Source organism: Choloepus didactylus, chromosome 20 (assembly GCF_015220235.1).
Source record: "Choloepus didactylus isolate mChoDid1 chromosome 20, mChoDid1.pri, whole genome shotgun sequence".
NCBI classification, from domain to species: Eukaryota; Metazoa; Chordata; class Mammalia; order Pilosa; family Megalonychidae; genus Choloepus; species Choloepus didactylus.
This window is the reverse complement of record NC_051326.1, coordinates 61491885-61510203: the sequence shown is the minus strand read 5'-3', so window position 1 is coordinate 61510203 and position 18319 is coordinate 61491885. Positions and strand designations below refer to the sequence as shown.

The following is an 18319-nucleotide window of genomic DNA, read 5'->3' as shown; positions in this document are numbered from 1 at the left end:
ATTAACACTGATAGGTTGGTCCACACAAGATTACATCAAAGATAATGACATTTGGGGAGACACAATACATTCAAACTGACACACCCACCTCGATGGTTGCTGATGTGCTCACAGACATAGGGGGCTGGTGGTTTGATGGGCTGAGCCCTCTACCATGGGACTTGTTCTTAGCAAGACTGTTGCTGCAAAGGAGAGGCTAAACCTGCCTATCATTGTGCCTAAGAGCCTCTTCCCGAATGCCTCTTTGTTGCTCAGATGTGGCCCTCTCTCTCTAGCTAAGCCAACTTGGCAGGTGAAATCACTGCCCTCCCCACTATGTGGGATCTGACACCCAGGGGAGTGAATCTCCCTGGCAACATGGAATATGAATCCCAGGGAGGAATCTAGACCTGGCATCGTGGGATGGAGAACATCTTCCTGACCAAAAGGGGGATGTGAAAAGAAATGAAATAATCTTCTGTGGCAGAGAGATTCCAAAAGGAGCCGAGAGGTCACTCTGGTGGGCACTCTTACGCACAATTTAGACAACCCTTTTTAGGTTCTAATGAATTGAAATAGCTAGCAGTAAATACCTAAAACTATCAAACTACAACCCAGAACCCATGAATCTTGAAGACGATTGTATAAAAATGTAGCCTATGAAGGGTACAATGTGATTGGGAAAGCCATATGGACCACACTCCACTTTGTAAAGTGTATGGATGGGTGAGTAGAAAAATGGGAGAAAAAAAGTCACTCAGTGTTCTTTTTTACTTGAATTGCTCTTTTTCACTTTAATTTTTATTCTTATTATTTTTGTGTGTGCGGTAATGAAAATGTCAAAAATTAGTTTTGGTGATGAAAGCACAACTATATAATGGTACTGTGAACTATTGAATGTATGCTTTGTATGACTGCAGGTATATGAATATATCTCAATAAAAATGAATTCTAAAAAAAAAGGAAATAAATGTGGGATTACATCCTGGGAAAAAATTTATATATTAGTAGTAGCAATAAAATTGATACTATTCATTCTTAAAAAAAAAAATAGCCATAGGAGAAGCTTGTGGCACCCTTGCTGGCCCCACCCTCTTCCCATTGTGGGTCCCTGACCTCGTTCTGGCTGGCAAAGGCTGCCTTAGGAAGCTCTTCTATAGCTTGCCCTGTCCCCCCAGACACCCAGAATTTGCCTTCCAGGAAAAAGCAGTGTGGGACAGTGAAAGCAGTGTAAGAAACAATTTACTTGGATGGCCTGGAGTAATGCTTATCTGCTTTAAGTTTTGTGGGGGAGTACCTGAGAGAAGGAGAAAGTCTGTTTTCTAGGGAGTAGAGGGACCCTGTACTTTGCATACTCCTTGGGCTGACCTTCCTAACAGGAGGGCTGAACTCTGAAGGAGAGCACTGGTCAAGGAAAAGCCAAAATGCAAAGACTATGAAAGGTGTTTTTCTGAATTGATTTATTTGTTTTTTTGGCTCCTGGCACTCAAGTAAATCTCTGTCTAGCTGGATACAAACTCAAGAAACAGACAGCTCAGGGACTAACTCCCAGATTTAACACTGTAAAATATTAAATGTACAGTGGCAACAAAAGATTACAAGACAAACAAAGAAACAGGAAATGGCCCACCCAAAGAAAGAGGATAAAAACCCAGAAAACATCAATGAAGAAGAGCAGACTATGGATATACCAAAGACTTTTTTTTCATTTTTTTATTGTAGAATATAACATATATACATAAAAGTGACAACTCTCAAAGTGTGATTTAACATGTAGTTAGAGAGCAAATTTCAAAGAATGGTATGATTTATGGTACCACAGTTTCAGTTATTTCCTTATTGTGAAATATAACATATATACATAAAGGTGATAACTTTCAATGTACAATTCAATGAGTAGCTATTGAACAAATTTCAAAGAATATTATGGGTTATAGTACCATAGATTCAGTTATTTCCTTATTGTGAAATACAATATATAGACAGATAGGTGTTAACTTTCAAAGTACAATTTAACAAGTAGCTATAGAGCAAATTTCAAAGGATGTTATGGGTTACAGTTCCACTATTTCAGTTCTTTCCTTCTAGCTTTTCTAATACCCTAGCAAATAAGAAAAAAAAATTATATAAAGATTCAGTATTCATAATCCTTTGTTGAATTCTATCTTGTCTGTTTCTACCCCTTCCTCTAGTTTAATCACTTTGCCAATCTTCAGGGATGACCAAAGACTTTTAAAGACTTTTAAAGAATGATCTTAAATATGCTCCAGGAGAGAAAGAACTAAAGGAAATCAGGAAAACAATGAATGGACAATATGAGAATCTCAATAAAGAGATAGAAATTTTAAAAAGGAACCAAGCAGAACTACTGGGATTGAAGACCGTAATACCAGACTGGAACTGGCAGAAGAAAGAATTGGTGAACTTGAATACAAGACAATTGAAATGAATCAAGATGAGGAACAGAAAGAAAAAAAAAATTAGAAAAAGTGAAAATAATTTAAGAGACCTGTGAGACAACATCAAGCTTACCAATATACAGGAACAGAAGTAGTATTCAAGGAAATATGACAGAAGGCATCCCAAACTTAGCAAAAGGATGGGAATGTACATCCAAGAAGCCCAATGGACACCAAACAGGATAAATTTGAACAGTAATATGCCCAGGCAATAGTAATCAAGTTGTTGAATGAAAAGGATAAGGAGAGAGTTCTGAAAGCTGCAAGAGAAATGTGTTATGCGTGAGTTCCAGTTATAGTAAGGGCTGATTTCTCATCAGAAACCATGGCAGCAAGAAGGCAGTGGGTTGACATTCTTAAAGGGCTGAGAGGAAACAATTGCAAACTAATGATTTTAGATCTGGTGAGACTTCTTTCAATAACGAAGAAGAGGTTAAGACATTTCCAGGTAAACAGAAGGTGAGGAAGTTCATCACCACTAGATCTGCTTAACAAGAAATGCTGAAGGCAGTTCTTCAGACTGAAGGGAAAGGCTGTTAGACAGTGGTTTAAAGTGGCATATAGAAATAAAGACCTCTGGGAAAGGGTAATTATGTGGGTAATTATAAATGTCAGTACCGTTGTATCGTATTTTTTGGTATGCAACCCCACTTCTTACTTTTCACAGATGCTAAATTGCAAATGCATAAAAAGTAATGATAAATCTCTGGTTTTGGACATACAATGTATGTTTAGTTTCCTAGGCTGTTCAAGCAAATACCATGCAAAGGGATGGCTTAAATAATGGGAATTTAATGGTTCACAGTTTTGAGAGCAGGAGAAAGTCTCAGTCAAGGCATCATCAAAACATTGCTTTCTCCCCCAAAGACTGTGGCATTCTGAGATTGGCTGCTGGTGATCCTTGGTTCCTGGCTCTTCTGTCACATGGTAATGCACATAACAGCCTCTCCTGGCCTCTCAGTTCTCTCCTGAGTTCCACTGAATTTCAACTTATTACTTCCTGTGACTTTCTATTTCTCTGTCTGAATTGCATTTTCTTTATAAAAGACTCCAGTAATAGGATTAAGACCCATCCTGACTGAGGCGGGACACACCTTAACTAAAGTAATCTCATCAAAAGGTCCTACGTACAATAGGTTCACAGCCACAGGGATGGATTAAGTATAATAGCATGTTTTTTTCAGCTCCAAACCACTGCAATGTACAAAGATATAATTTGTAAAAAGGACAAAGAACAGCTGGGATTGGAGGAGAATAGGAACAGTGTGTATGCATGCTATTAAAATTAAGTTGGTTTCAAATAAAAAATAATTGTTATAATACAAGGTACCTATTTGGAATGATAAAAATATTCTGGTAATGGAGAGGGATGATGGTAACACAACCTTATGAATGCAATTAACAGCCTTAAATACACATCTGAGTATGATTAAAAGGCAAAATGTTAGATTGTATATATGGAAACAGAATAAAAAATTTAAAAAAATTCATACTACACAACACAGTGAATCATAAGTTAAATCATGACCTTTAATTAACAGTACAATAATAAAAATGTGCTCTCATCAATTGTAACAAATGTTCCACACCAATGAAAGATGTTGGTGGTAGGGTGGTGTATGAGAATCCTGTATTTTATACATGATTGTTCTGTAAACCTACAACTTTTCTAATAAAGAAAAAAGTGATTGCTATATATTTAGGATGTGAAATTTTAACCCTATGGTAACCACAAATAAAATACATGAAAAGTATATCCAGAAAGTAAAGGAAAGAGGCTCAATATGGTACAGTATAAAATACTGAATAAATACAAAAGTAAGCATTAATGGAAGAATTTAGGGTCAAAAAAGATATAGACTTACAAAGATAAAATAGCAGAATGGCAGAATACAGTCCTGCATTATCAACATTTACTTTAAATGTAGCTGAATCAAACCCTCTAATCAAAAGGCAGAGATTGGCAGAATGGATAAAAATATGTGATTCATATATATGCTATTTATAAGAGACTCATCTTAAATTCAAAGACACAGGTAGCTTGAAAGTGAAAGGATGGAATTAAAAATATACCATGAAAATAATTACCAAAAGAGTTCTGGGGTAGCTATGCTGACATCAGGTAAAATAGACATTAAGACAGAAACAGTTATGAGGGATGTGCTGATTTGAATCTATTACGTACCCTGGGAAAGACTAAGTTCTTTTACTCCAATCTTGTGGGGGCAGACTTACTGTGGATGGGATCTTTTGATTAGATTGTTTCCATGGAGATGTGACTCCACCCATTCAAGTGGGTCTTAAATGTCTTTACTGGCATCCTCTATGAGAGGATAAAAGGTAGAGACATTTTGAAGAGAGCTCAGAGACACTTAGAGAGAAAATTGTTAGAGATATTTTGGAGACAGCTGTTGAAACCAGAACAAGTCTCAATAAATTTAAAACTCTTGAAATCATAGTGTATCTTCTCCAAGCACAATGGTATGAAGCTAGAATGCAATAACAGAGGAAGAAATGGAAAATTCAGTAATACATGGAAATTAAACAATGTACTCAACCAACCAATGGGTCAAAGGAGAATCACAAGGGAAATTAGGAAATACCTTGAGGCAAATGACAATAATAATACATTATACCAAAATTTATACCAAAACATACAGTAAGGCAATGCTCAGGGGGCAATTTGTAACTCTAAATGTTTCCATTAAAAAAGAAGAAAGATCTCAAATCAGATACCAAACCTCACAACTGGAGGATCTAAGAAAAGAAGAGCAAAGTAAGCCTCAAAAAAGCATAAGGAAGGAAATAACAAAATTAAAGTGGATAAAGGAAATTAGAGGATAAAAAAAAATAATGGAGAGAATCAACAAAACAAAAAGGTTGGTTTTTCTAAAAGATCAATAATATTGACAAAACTTTAGCTAGACAAAGGAAAAAAGAGAGGATACAAATAACTAAATCAGAAACTACTACTGGCCCCACAGAAAGAGAAAGGACTAGAAGAGGATAATATAAACAACTGTATGCCAATAAATTAGATAACCTAGATGAAATGGACAAATCCTAGAAACACACAAACTACCTACATAATTCAAGAAGAAATAGAAGATCTCAAAAAACCAATAACAAGTAAAGAGATTGAATCAGTAATGAAAAACTCTCAACAAAGAAAAACCCAGGACCAAATGGCTTCACAGGTGATTTTCACCAAACATTCCAAGAAGAATGAACATCAATCCTGTCCAAACTCTTCCAAAAAATGAAAAGGAGGGAACACTCCATAACTCATTCTATAAGGCAATATCACTCTTATATAAAAGTCTAATAAATATACCACAAGAAAAGAAAATTACAGACCAATATCTCTTACAGATATAGACGAAAAATCCTCAGTGAAATCTAGCAAACCAAATCCAACATCACATCAAAAGAATGATATACAATTATCAAGTGGGATTTATCCCAGGTATGCAAGGGTGCGTCAACATAATAAAATCAGTTAATGTAATAGACCACATTAACAGAGTGAAAGAGAAAAATCACATGATCATCTCAATTGACACAGGCAAGGCATTTGACAAAGTCCAGAACCCCTTCTTGATGAACACATTTAGGAAACTAGAAAGAGAAGGAACTTTCCTTAAATATGACAAAGGGCATATATGAAAAACCCACAGCTAACATCATAGTCAATAGTGAAAGACTGAAAACTTTCCCTCTAAGATCAGGAACTAAAGAAGGATTGCCCACTGTTGCCACTTATTCAACACTGTACTGGAAGTTATAGCTGGAGCAATTAGACAAGTGAAAGATATAAAATGCATCCAAATTTGAAAGAAAGAAGTAAAATGTTCCCTCTTGGCAGCTCACATGACTCTATATACAGAAAATCCTGAAAAATCCACAAATAAGCCACTAAAACTAATAAATTCAGCAAAGTGGTGGAGTTCAAGATCAATACCCTAAAGCAGTAATTTTCTATACATGGGTAATGGGCAATCTAAAGAGGAAATCAAGAAAAAGTTCCATTTACAGTAGTAACTAAAAGAATCAGATATCTAGAATTAAATCTAACCAATGATGAAAAAGACTAACAGAAAAACTGCAAACCATTGCTAAAAGAGTTCAAAGAAGACCTAAATGTATGGAAGGACATTCCATGCTCATGGATTAGAAGGCTAAATATTGTTAAGATGTCAGTTCTACCCAAAGCAATTTATAATTTCAACAGAATCCTAATCAAAATTTCCACAAAGTTCTTTGCAGAAACTGAAAAGTCAATCCTCAAATTTATGTGGAAGTGTAAGGCTGTGGGGGGGGTGGGGGTGGGGCAGAGTCCCACATAGTGAAATAAAATTTGAAAAGGGATAACAAAAGTTGACTCACACTTCCTGAACTTAAAATTTATTACAAAGCCACAATAATCAAAACAGCATGGTAATGGCACAAGGACAGACATATAGACAAACGGAATAATATTGAGAGTTCAGAAATAAACCCTCACATTTATGGTGAACTGATTTTTGACAAAGTTGCCATTTCCACTCAATGGGTAAAGAATAGTCTCTTCAACAAATGCTGCTGAGAAAACTGGATGTCCATATGCAAAAGAATCAAGGTAGTCCCCTACCTCACACCATATACAAATACCAACTAAAAATGGATCAAAGAACCAGAGGTCTAAAACTCCTATAAGGAAGCACCTTCAGGACCTTGTGTTAGGCAATGGTTTCTTAGACTTCACACCCAAAGCACAAGCAACAAAAGAAAAAATAGATAAATGGGGACCTCATCAAAATTAAAAATTTTTGTGCATCAAAGGACTTCATCATGAAAGTAAAAAGACAATCTACAGAATAGGAGAAAATATTTGGAAACCGTGTGTCTGATAAGGGTTTAATATCCAGAATATATATATTAAAAACCTCACTACTCAACAGCAGGAAGGAAAACAACCCAATTTAAAAATGGGCAGTGCTTGCTTCAGTGGCGCAAATACTAAAATTGGAATGATACAGAGAAGATTAGCATGGTTCCTGCGCAAGGATGACAGGCAAATTCATGAAGTGTACCATATTTTTGAATGCAATTAACAGCACTGAAATATATATCTGAATATGACTAAAAGTGGAAATGTTAGGTTTTACATATGTTGACAGAATAAAAATTAAAAGAAAATCCATGGAACTACACTATTCAGTGAACCCTAAGTTAAACCACAGTCTTTAATTAATAGTACAACAATAAAAATGTGCTATTATCAATTGTAAGAAATGTTCCACACCAATGCAAGGTATTAGTGGTGGGGTGGTACATGAGAATCCTGTATTTTAAGCATGACTTTTTTGTAAACCCACAACTTTTCTAATAAAGAAAAAAGAAACAAAGAATGGGGGAAAATGGGCAAAAGACTTAAGTTGACATTTCTCCAAAGAAGATATACAAATGGCCAAAAAGCAGATGAAAAGATGACTAATGTCATTAGCCGTTAGGGAAATGAAAATCAAAACCACAATGAGATCCATTTCACACCCACTAGAATGGCTACTATTTTAAAAAATGGAAAATTACAAGCATTGGAAAGGATGTGGAGAAATAGGAACACTCATTCATTGTTGGCAGGAATGTAAAATGGTGTAGTCTCTGTGGAAGACAATTTGGCAGTTCCTCAGAAAGTTAAATATAGAATTAGCATATGAGCTGGCAATCCCACTTCTAGGTATGAAGTAAACCATGGACTATTTAATAGTACAATTACAAAATAGTCTTTCGTTAATTGTACCAAATCTACCACACTAATGCAAGGTGTTGATAACAGGGCAGATTTTAGTTTTCTGGGTTGTTCAAGCAAATATCATGAAATGGGTTGTATTAAACAATGGAAATTTATTTGCTCATGGTTTTGAGGCTAAAACAAAATCCAAATCAAGGTGTCGTCAAGGCTATGCTTTCTTCCTGAAGACTGGCATTCTGGGGCTGTCTGCTGCTGATCCTTGGTGCTTAGCTTGTCACCTGGCAAGGCACATGGCAGTGTCTCCTAGTCTCTCTGTTGATGTTCAGCTTCTTACTTTTCATGGCTTTCTCTCTCTATGTCTGAATTTCATTCTGCTTATAAAGGATGCCACTAATAGGATTAAGACTCATCCTGATTGAGTTGAACCACACCTTAACTGAAGTTGCCTCATCAGAAGGTTCTATTTAAAATGGGTTCACACTCACAGGAATGGATTAGGTTTAAGAACGTGTTTTCTCTGGGGTACATACTGCTTCAAACCACCACAGATGGTATCTCAGAACTCTATTTTTTGCATAAGTTTTCTGTAAGCCTATAGCTTTTCTAATTAAAAAAAAGGGGGGAGGATTCAATTCTAGCCAGGGCAATTAGGAAGAAAAGAAACTAATAGGAATCTGGATTGGAAAGGAAGAAGTACAACTATCTGTATTTGTAAATGTCATGATCTTATTTATAGAAAGCCCTAAGGAACCCACTAAAAAAGCTATGAGAACATAATAAAGAAGATCAGTAATGTTGTCGGATATAAATTCAATATATAAAAGTCAACTGTATTTCTATATACTTGCAATAAACAAATCAAAAATGAAATTAAGGAAACAACTCCATTACAATAGCATCAGAAGGAATAAAATAATTTAAAAATTTAAGAATAAGAGTGTAAAATGAATACTCTGAAGACTAGAAAAATGATATTAAAGACCTAAATAAGTGGAAAGGCATGCTGTTCTCATGGATCAGAAGACTTCACATTATAAAGATGGCAATAGTCTCCAAATTGATCTACAGACTCAACACAATTTCTATCAAATTCCCAGCTGGCTTCTTTGTAAAAACTTACAAGCCGACCCTATAATTCTTATGGTGATTCAAGGAATTTGTGGTAATGGTTGTACAACTCTGGGTATACTAAAAACCATAAATGGTCCCCTTTAAATGGGTTCATTACATGGTATGTGAATTATATCTCAATAAAACCATAAAAATTTAAATACAATTGAAAATTCCCTTCCTCACTTACACTGGCCACACTTTAAGTATTCAATAATCACATGTGGCTCATGGCCACTGTATTGAATGTGCAGGCTGGAGTATTTTAATCACAGCAGAGCGTTTCACTGGACAGTGCTGCGCTGCCCTAGACAGCCAAGCCTGCTGTTCTGTGCTTCCAGATTTTCCCCCATGTCCTCTGGCCTAACGCTCATCTCCCATTATAAGTATTGCTCTTTAGTCTTTGCACCTCGAATCTGCAAGCTCTGCAAGATCAGCCACTCAGTGTGTCTCATGCTCCTCTGTATTCCTAGCACCCAGAACAGGGCCCGGAACTTTGTAAGAACCAGTAGATGTTTAACTGGATGGATAAATGGACCTTCTCAATGAAGCCTTTCTTAAAGCCCCCAAACATCGAATAACTACAGCCCTTGGCCCCCACCTGTCCCATCACGCAGTCCATACCTGTTCCAGCACCTGGCCTGCACCTGTATTCCATGGGCCCTGTAACAATGTACCGTGACTGTGTCTTTATTCTACAGATGCAAACCTGGAGGCTTAAAGAAGTTAAAAACTTGCTTCTGGTCACACAATCAGTAAATGTCAGTGCCTGGCAAGGCCTCACTCATAGCCACTATGTTAAACTTCTCTATTCAATGAATGAATACAGGTGAATGCCTAATGTCCACTGTGTCCGTTTTACAGCTGGGAAACTGAGGGATGAGCGAGTGTCAGCCTCCTGCCCCACTTTGTCAGGGATGCCAGGCTGTTTCTCACAGAGCATTATTTATCAGAGACCTGCCCTGCACCTTCCCCTCCTCTGCCCTCTGGCCCTAGCCTGCTCCAAGCAGGGGCTGCCTGCCACTCTCCAAGCCCTCCTTTTGTTGCTGACTCTGATTTCAAATACTTCCCTTGCCTTGACATTGCCCCTGTTATCCGTGGGCACCTGTTCTGCTATGGTCCGTTTGGGGACATTTTCTCTGCTGCATTTTGTATCTGCTGTCAACTCCCTTCATACTACCCTCGAGACCAGCCTCCCCCCTGGGATTTGCTGACTGAAGGTGCTGGAGCCGGAATCTGTCCTCTGGATACTATGACTGGATTTAAGCCATGCTTATCTTTACCATGTCTGAAGTACTGTTTTCTATTCTATACTATCTCATAAAAAATTGCCGGTTAATGTTCAATAAATTGTTTTCTGAACCAACCACTGCGAGGTGGCCCGAGCCTGAAAAATTGACTCATAGGCCAGGCTCCTCACAGGGCCTGCCAGGCCCTCTGTGGTCTGTTCCTGGCTTAAACCGTCAGTCTCAGGTTCTGCCAACTCCACCTCCAGCCCTTTCCTCTTCACAGGCCGCCTCTCCCCGTGCGAGGCGAGCAAACGCAACTGGTACTCAGATCTCCAGGCTCAGTTCCAGCACCTCCTTTTCTGAGGCCCGAGTCTCCAGCCCCTCCTTGGGCTTTGGCAGCATCCTGTACATCATGACAGCACCAAGGAACTAGTACCCATTGGGCTTTACCTGCCTGAGCCATCTCTGTCTCGCATCCCCAAAATATACCTGAGCCAAGCCAACACTGTGCTTCAAAGCGAATGCAGCCCCTCCATCTTCCAAACCCTCTGCCACTCCAAAGCCCCTCCTGCAGGGAAATCCAGAAACCATCAGGCTTTCTCCTACCTCTTTTGTTATACTAATGACTGTACTTTGCAATTATTTATTTATAAATAATGTATTCTGCACTAAAATGTGACACTCCTTCCCCCTGACACGTAGCCATGTGGTGTGTGCATTTGTGTGTGTGTGTGTGCATGTGCATGTACACGATATGGGCTCAACAAATGTGCCAATGAATCAATGATTGCATGAACGGGTGTTTTTAAGCCCATCAAGCTCTGACTAAGGTATAATTTGAACTTAACTCTTTAGGTACTAGGGAGCAACTGAAGACAAATGAGAAGGGGAGTAACACGAGTAAGCATTAGGAGATGACTATGGATTGTGTGCAGGAGGGGACATGCTGTGCTATGTTGGAGAGAAGAATAGTCCTGGGAGGCAAGCAGGCCTCCTTTTGAATCTTGGCTCTAGCCCTTACCGGCTGGGTGACTAGGATGTGGGAGGTCAGGTGTGTGGGCGGTGACACGAGGCTGTCTGGGTTCAGTCCCCAACTTTGCCGCTTGCTGGCCGACTGATCTGGGCAAGTCAATGAACATCCTATTCCTCACCTGTCAATGGTGAGACTAATCACACCATCTTCAGAGAGTTATTGTGGGGGTCACATGAGCAAAGTGTAAAGCACTCAGAAAGCACTTGGCACATGGTACACCTATAATCCATATTAACTGTTATTATATTCTTATTTGACCTTCCTGCATCTTGATTTCTTAATCTGCAGTAACATATCATAGGCCAATTTTTAATAGAAATGAAATAAAATTTGTAAAAAGGAGTTTCATCAAACAATACTTGCTATGTGTGATGTATCTTCATACATTCAGTTTTAGACTATCTCATTAAAGAAAAAAATTACTGTCAGTGACCTAGTAAATTGATTCCATGATCCGTTAATGGGCACGACCTTGAGTTTAAAATACTCTGTCCATAGAATACAGTCTAGACTCTTTAACACGGTCTCTAGGCAACGGAAGATGCTCAATAATTCGCAGTGTTGATACTGGCTGAGGATGATGCTGGGGAGCCGGGAGCTTTAAACTAAAGCCAGTTTGGAAGCTGTTGCAATGCTGCAGGCAGGTGAGAGTGTGAAAGAAATATGGACGGGAGAGAGGGGACGCGCTTGGGACAGGAAGAGCAGACGGGCTTGGTGACGGTGGGTGGAAGAGCGGGGCAAGCAGGAACCCTGGGGTTTCAGGGTCTGGGGCCTTGGACCTAGTTGTGGCGTTGCCTGGGTTGAATCGCACAGAAATGGGAAGTGGTCTACAGCAAGACTTCAAAACAGAATTTAAATCTGTAAAACCGCCTGGGGCGATCAGCAGCGATAGCGGAGGGCTCTGGATTAGAAGGGGCCAATTTGGCTCTTCTCCCATTTCACTGAGTGACCTTGGACAAGTTCCTTCTCGTCTATGAGGGGGTCGGACTAAATGTCCGCATTACGGTGTTCACGGGGATGGTGGGACAGTTCCACCGACAGCTCGGCCACGCTCCGGAGCGGAAGGAAGCGCTCCGCGATCAGGCAGGATTGGCGCTCTACGGCAAAAGACGGGCGCGAATCTAAGACACCCAGGGGGACACGCAGACTTTTCGGGGGCTTCTTTGCGCACGTTTTTCTGCCGAGCAACAGGAAGCCGCGTTCTTTCGCCATCGACCTTCCAAGAAACAGCAGCGAAAGAGAAACTTTCCAGCTTCGAGTCGGCGTGGCGCTTTAAACCTCGGGATGCTGGCCCCTCGGTGATCCCCGGTGCCCCCCGCTGTGCCCGGGGTTGCGCCGGCGGTCGCCCGGGGGCAGCGGCTGCTGGCGCGGCAGCTGTGCCGTCTGCCCAAGGGTTAACCCGTTCCCTTGCAGCTGCCGCGCGTGCCTTGCAGAATTTCACCAGAAGAGGGTACAGTTTGAAAAGCTCTCGAGGTCAGGCTGGAATTCCATTGTGTTTAGAAACGGCTCGGGCAGAGCAAGCCCAAGTTAGCTCTGTGCGCACCTCCGCGGACGGTGAGGGTCAGGAGGTTCCCGGACACGTCCTGCGGGCAGCGGTGGGGGTGGGGGGGCGCACGCGAGGATCCGTGCAGCTCCAGGACTGGCCCGCCACTTCCTGCCCGCCTCTGGGCGGACGACGGTGCCCGCAGCCCATGAGCGGACCCAACTCCAGCCGGAGAGGTAGAGCCGCAGCGGCCGATCGCGCCTCTCCGGAGCTGGGTGAGTGCCCCTCGGCGAGCCTGGTGTCCCGGAGAGCTCCGGCTGCGCTGCCGGCCTCCTGCCCCCCGCCGGCGCGCTCCAGCCCCCCGATGCCCTCCCGGAACCCCGCCGCTTGTTGCCTGCCGCCCCCGCGGCGCTCCCCAGCCGGCTGCTGCCCGCTGTGACTCCCCCATTCCCCGCTGGCGGGCGCCGTTAAGACTACCCGAGGACCGCGCGCTTGTGGGATCCGCCGGACACCCCGGCCGCGGCAGTGGGCGCCGAGCGGGAGGCTGCGAGGGCAAAAGCCGGGAGGATGGACGAGTCCGGCGAGCGCAGCCTCCCGGAGCCGGGCAGCCAGGGCTCCGGAGCCGGAGAGGACATCGAGATCGTCGTCAATGTGGGGGGCGTGCGGCAGGTGCTGTACGGAGACCTCCTCAGCCAGTACCCCGAGACCCGGCTGGCCGAGTTAATCAACTGCTTGGCCGGGGGCTACGACACCATCTTCTCCCTGTGCGACGACTACGACCCCGGAAAGCGCGAGTTCTATTTTGACAGGGACCCCGACGCCTTCAAGTGTGTCATCGAGGTGTACTATTTTGGGGAGGTCCACATGAAGAAGGGCATCTGCCCCATCTGCTTCAAGAACGAGATGGACTTCTGGAAGGTGGACCTCAAGTTCCTGGACGACTGTTGCAAGAGCCACCTGAGCGAGAAGCGCGAGGAGCTGGAGGAGATCGCGCGCCGCGTGCAGCTCATCCTGGACGACCTGGGCGTGGACGCGGCCGAGGACCGCTGGCGGCGCTGCCAGAAGTGCGTGTGGAAGTTCCTGGAGAAGCCGGAGTCGTCTTGCCCGGCGCGCGCGGTGGCCGTGCTGTCCTTCCTGCTCATCCTCATCTCCTCAGTGGTCATGTGCATGGGCACCATTCCCGAGCTGCAGGTGCTGGACTCGGAGGGCAACCGCGTGGAGCACCCGACGCTGGAGAACGTAGAGACGGCGTGCATCGGCTGGTTCACGCTGGAGTACCTGCTGCGCCTCTTTTCCTCGCCCAACAAGCTGCACTTCGCCCTGTCATTCATGAACATCGTGGACGTGCTGGCCATCCTTCCCTTCTATGTGAGCCTCACACTCACGCACCTGGGCGCACGCATGATGGAGCTGACCAACGTGCAACAGGCCGTGCAGGCCCTGCGTATCATGCGCATCGCCCGCATCTTCAAGCTGGCGCGCCACTCTTCGGGCCTGCAGACCCTCACCTACGCGCTCAAGCGCAGCTTCAAGGAACTGGGGCTGCTGCTCATGTACTTGGCCGTGGGCATCTTCGTCTTCTCCGCCCTGGGCTACACCATGGAGCAGAGCCACCCGGAGACCTTGTTTAAGAGCATCCCCCAGTCCTTCTGGTGGGCCATCATCACCATGACTACCGTGGGCTACGGTGACATCTACCCCAAGACTACACTGGGCAAGCTCAACGCGGCCATCAGCTTCTTGTGTGGGGTCATTGCCATCGCCCTGCCCATCCACCCCATCATCAACAACTTTGTCAGGTACTACAACAAGCAGAGGGTCTTGGAGACAGCAGCCAAGCACGAGCTGGAGCTGATGGAGCTCAACTCCAGCAGTGGAGGTGAGGGTAAGGCTGGGGTCTCCCGGAGTGACCTGGACAACCTCCCGCCAGAGTCTGATGGCAAGGAGGGGTCTAGGTGGAATAGCCGGCTGAAGATCTCCCACAGTGACACCTTCATCCCCCTCCTGACCAAGGAGAAGCACCACAGGACCCGGCTCCAGAGCTGCAAGTGATGAGAGCCATCCCAGCAGAGACAGACTGGACCAGTGGGTGAATGGACAGGTGTGTCAGCAACTGCCTCAGAGTAGATGTCCTCTGTTCCCCCTTCCCTCTCCTGAACAGGACTCTGAAGGCCCTCTTGGGCACCTCTGACAAGGCTGGGTAAGACCCCTTCGTGTTGCTGGCTGCCCGGGAGCCAGTGGAGAGGGACAGGTGTCCAGGTGCCGCGGGGCTGCGTGGGGTGAGTGGAGGCTGTGGCCTGGCTGGTGGCAGGAGCCTGTGCCTGGTTCTGTATCTCCTTCAATAAAGCCTCCTGTTCTTTGCACCCAACCCGGCTTGCAGGTTCTGTCACAGGCTGGCTATTGCCCCCTAGACCTGGCTCAGTCATGCGCCGGTGCCAGGCCAGGAGGTAGTCTGTGCAGCCCTGGGGGGGCTATTTTTAGTTGGGAGCTAATTAAAGAAGAGCTCATTTGCAGGATTCAGAGCCAAGGCACTTCGCCACATTCCAGGAAGCTCTGGGCTGGTGAGTCTTTCCTTCTTGTTCCTTCTGGGGTAAATCTTGGTCCCTGAGCACTCCCAGGAGGGAGAAGAGTTCACAGAGCAGGGGCCACTGAGCAGCATGGTTACCATTTATTTGCGTGGGGCTCACCTCACAAATTCTGTTCCTTCCAGCAACCTTGCTAGAAGGGTATCCCCGTTTTGCAGATGGGGAAACTGAGGCCCAGGGTCTCACATAGCAGGGATTCTATCCAAGGTCTGATGATATCCCATAGTCCATGCATTCCCTCTTGAGACCAGGTGATACCAGGTGGCCTTGGGGTGGAAGTGCCTATTTGGGCCCTCAAGGGGAGGGTGTCCAGACCAGGAGAGGCACTGGATTCCTGAGTGTGGGGATGCCTGTCCTCCAGCTCATCCTTCCTTCTAGCATGGACACCCATGGACACTTCTGAGATACCACCTGAATGGACAAATCCGAACATGGTCCCAGGTAGCCAGCCTAGAGTGAGAGTCCAGGGGAATGGAATCAGACAGACCTGAGTTTGAAGCCTGTGGAATGTGGAGAAGATCTCTGAGATGCTTTTGAGCTGTAAACACTTTTTTCTAGTGCCTTCCCCCACCCCCAACTGCCTTACTAGTTGTGTGACCTTAGGTCTGTGGATTAACCTCTCTGATCCCCATCCTGATAATTTATTAAATGGGGTTGTAATAATTACATGAGAGGCTCATGGTGTTTAGCACAGTGCCTGGCACAGAGTAACAGCTCAATAAATGGTAGCTGTTACTGTGGGCTGGGAGGGAGGTGAGATGCACAATCGCCTGCTATGGGTTCTGCAGGTCTGGCCTGGGCATACGGATCGGGGAGAAGGGGGGGCAGGGCATTGCCACACTGTCCTCAGCCAAAGGCAGGTCCCCTTGGCATGGAGTTGGCCCTGGCAGGCCCTCTCTCTGGCTTTCCACCTTCTTCTCACTGCAGAGCTCTGGCTTTCCTTCCTCTGTGGGGGGTGGGAGGTGGTCCCTGGTCTGCCCGCACAGGTCTTGCCCCTTCTCTGGGCCTGTTTCCCCATCTGTATAAAGAGGGGTAATTTCTCAGGGCCCTTCCAGTTCTGACATTCCAGGATTCCAAAGTCTACAGGCTGCATTGTGGTGGGGACTTCCAGGGGGTGGGAAGTGGCCACGTTGTAGGGGTCTTGGAGATGAACCACTTGATAGAGGCTCAGGGCTGTCCCTCTGGGGTGCAAGGCCCTGAGCCAGTGTTGTGCATCCCTCCCTCATGAATTTCTCCATAAAAATAAACACTGAATCAAGTGACCACCCAGGGCAAGGATGGATTTGAGGGCTGGGGTGGCCAAACAAGGCTCTGTGGGAAGGAAGAGAGGGCTTTGTGGCTTCTGGGTTAGGAAAGAAGGGATTGTGGGTGTGTGGGGACAAAGCCCAGAGACGGTAAACCTGAGATCCTTCATAGATTAGGATTAGACTGGGTCCTGGTCCCAAGGAGCTCAGATGGTGACAAATCATCCTGACACAGTGATGTGCTTTGTCATGGAGGAGTGACCAGGGGTCTTTGGGGGCAAGGAGAAGGGGCAGCCCTCTCTCCCTGGCGAAATTTTCTGGCACTTGTTCTCAAATTGCTGCACATTTGAACCACCTGGAAAGATTGTTTTTTAAAAAACCAGTGTTCAGGTTGCATGCCATACCAATGAAATTAGAATCTCTGGGGGTGACACCCAGGCATCAGTATTTTTTTTAACCTTCAAGTGCACATGAGTCATCTTGTTAAAATGTAGATTTTGGATCAGTAGATCTGGGTGGGCCCCTGAAATTCTGCATTTCTAATAGGATCCTGTATGAGGGTGTAGCTGCTGAGCCTTGGAACATACACTGAACAGCAAGAGTCTAGAGCAGGGTTTGCAGACTATGGCCTGGCCTGCTTTATGTTTTTGTTTTAACCCATGAGTGAAGAATGGGTGTTTACATTTTTAAATGGTTGAAAGAAACTCAAAGGAAGAATATTTCATGACACATGAAAAGTATATGAAATTCAGATTTCAATGTCTGTAAATAAAGTCTTATTGGAACAGAGCCAAGCTCCCTTGTTTACTTCTCGTCTCTGGCTGCCTTCACACTCCGATGGTGGAGTTGTGCAGTTGCAACGGAGATCATATGGCCCTCGGAGCCTGAAATGTTTACTCTCTGGACCCTTACAACTCAAGTTTACCCACCTTGGGCTGCAGGAAATGGTATCTAAGAATGAGGAGGTGCTCTCCCAGAGGAGGAGGCAGGAAGAGGATTGCACGCTGCAGGATGCTGCGAGGGGGTGAGAGCCGCTCTGAAGCCGCAGGGGAATTGCAGGGCTGACAAGTAAGAGGCCTCCCTTCTGTGTCCTCCTCCCAAAGTCCCCAGGTGGAACAGCTCCCTTCTTTCTTTCCTACCAAGAACCCCAACTCCTGGTTTCCTGCACCCAGTTCTCTCCAGTCCCCAGCTCCTGCTTCGGAAACCTGTTTCTGTCCCTTCCTGCTGGCCTCTGTTTCACAGTGTGTCAGTGCTTCCCCATCTCTCCCCCAGCTGCAGCAAATCTGACAACCGTCTTATAACACACTCATTTCTATTGAGAAAGAGAGAGAGAGAGAGATGTTTCTTGGAACTGCAGAATATCCAAGTTCAAATGAAAGTAAAGATCATCTACTCCAACTCCCTCATTTTACAGATGGGAAAACTGTGGCTCTGAACTGAGTGTGGGGATGGATTAATGTTGC

General features: G+C 44.5%; 1 protein-coding gene and 1 non-coding gene across 2 annotated transcripts; both read left to right on the top strand.

The window, feature by feature from the left end:
* Positions 1–7412: 7412 nt before the first annotated feature.
* Positions 7413–7519, top strand: LOC119516988. Its single transcript, XR_005213419.1, has one exon. It is a non-coding gene; the product is annotated as a U6 spliceosomal RNA (small nuclear RNA).
* A 5641-nt stretch (positions 7520–13160) lies between these two features.
* On the top strand, positions 13161–17671 carry KCNF1 (potassium voltage-gated channel modifier subfamily F member 1). Its single transcript, XM_037813412.1, has one exon. The coding sequence runs from the start codon at positions 13595–13597 to the stop codon at positions 15077–15079; it is 1485 nt and encodes a 494-aa protein (XP_037669340.1). The 5' UTR covers positions 13161–13594; the 3' UTR covers positions 15080–17671.
* Positions 17672–18319: the final 648 nt, after the last annotated feature.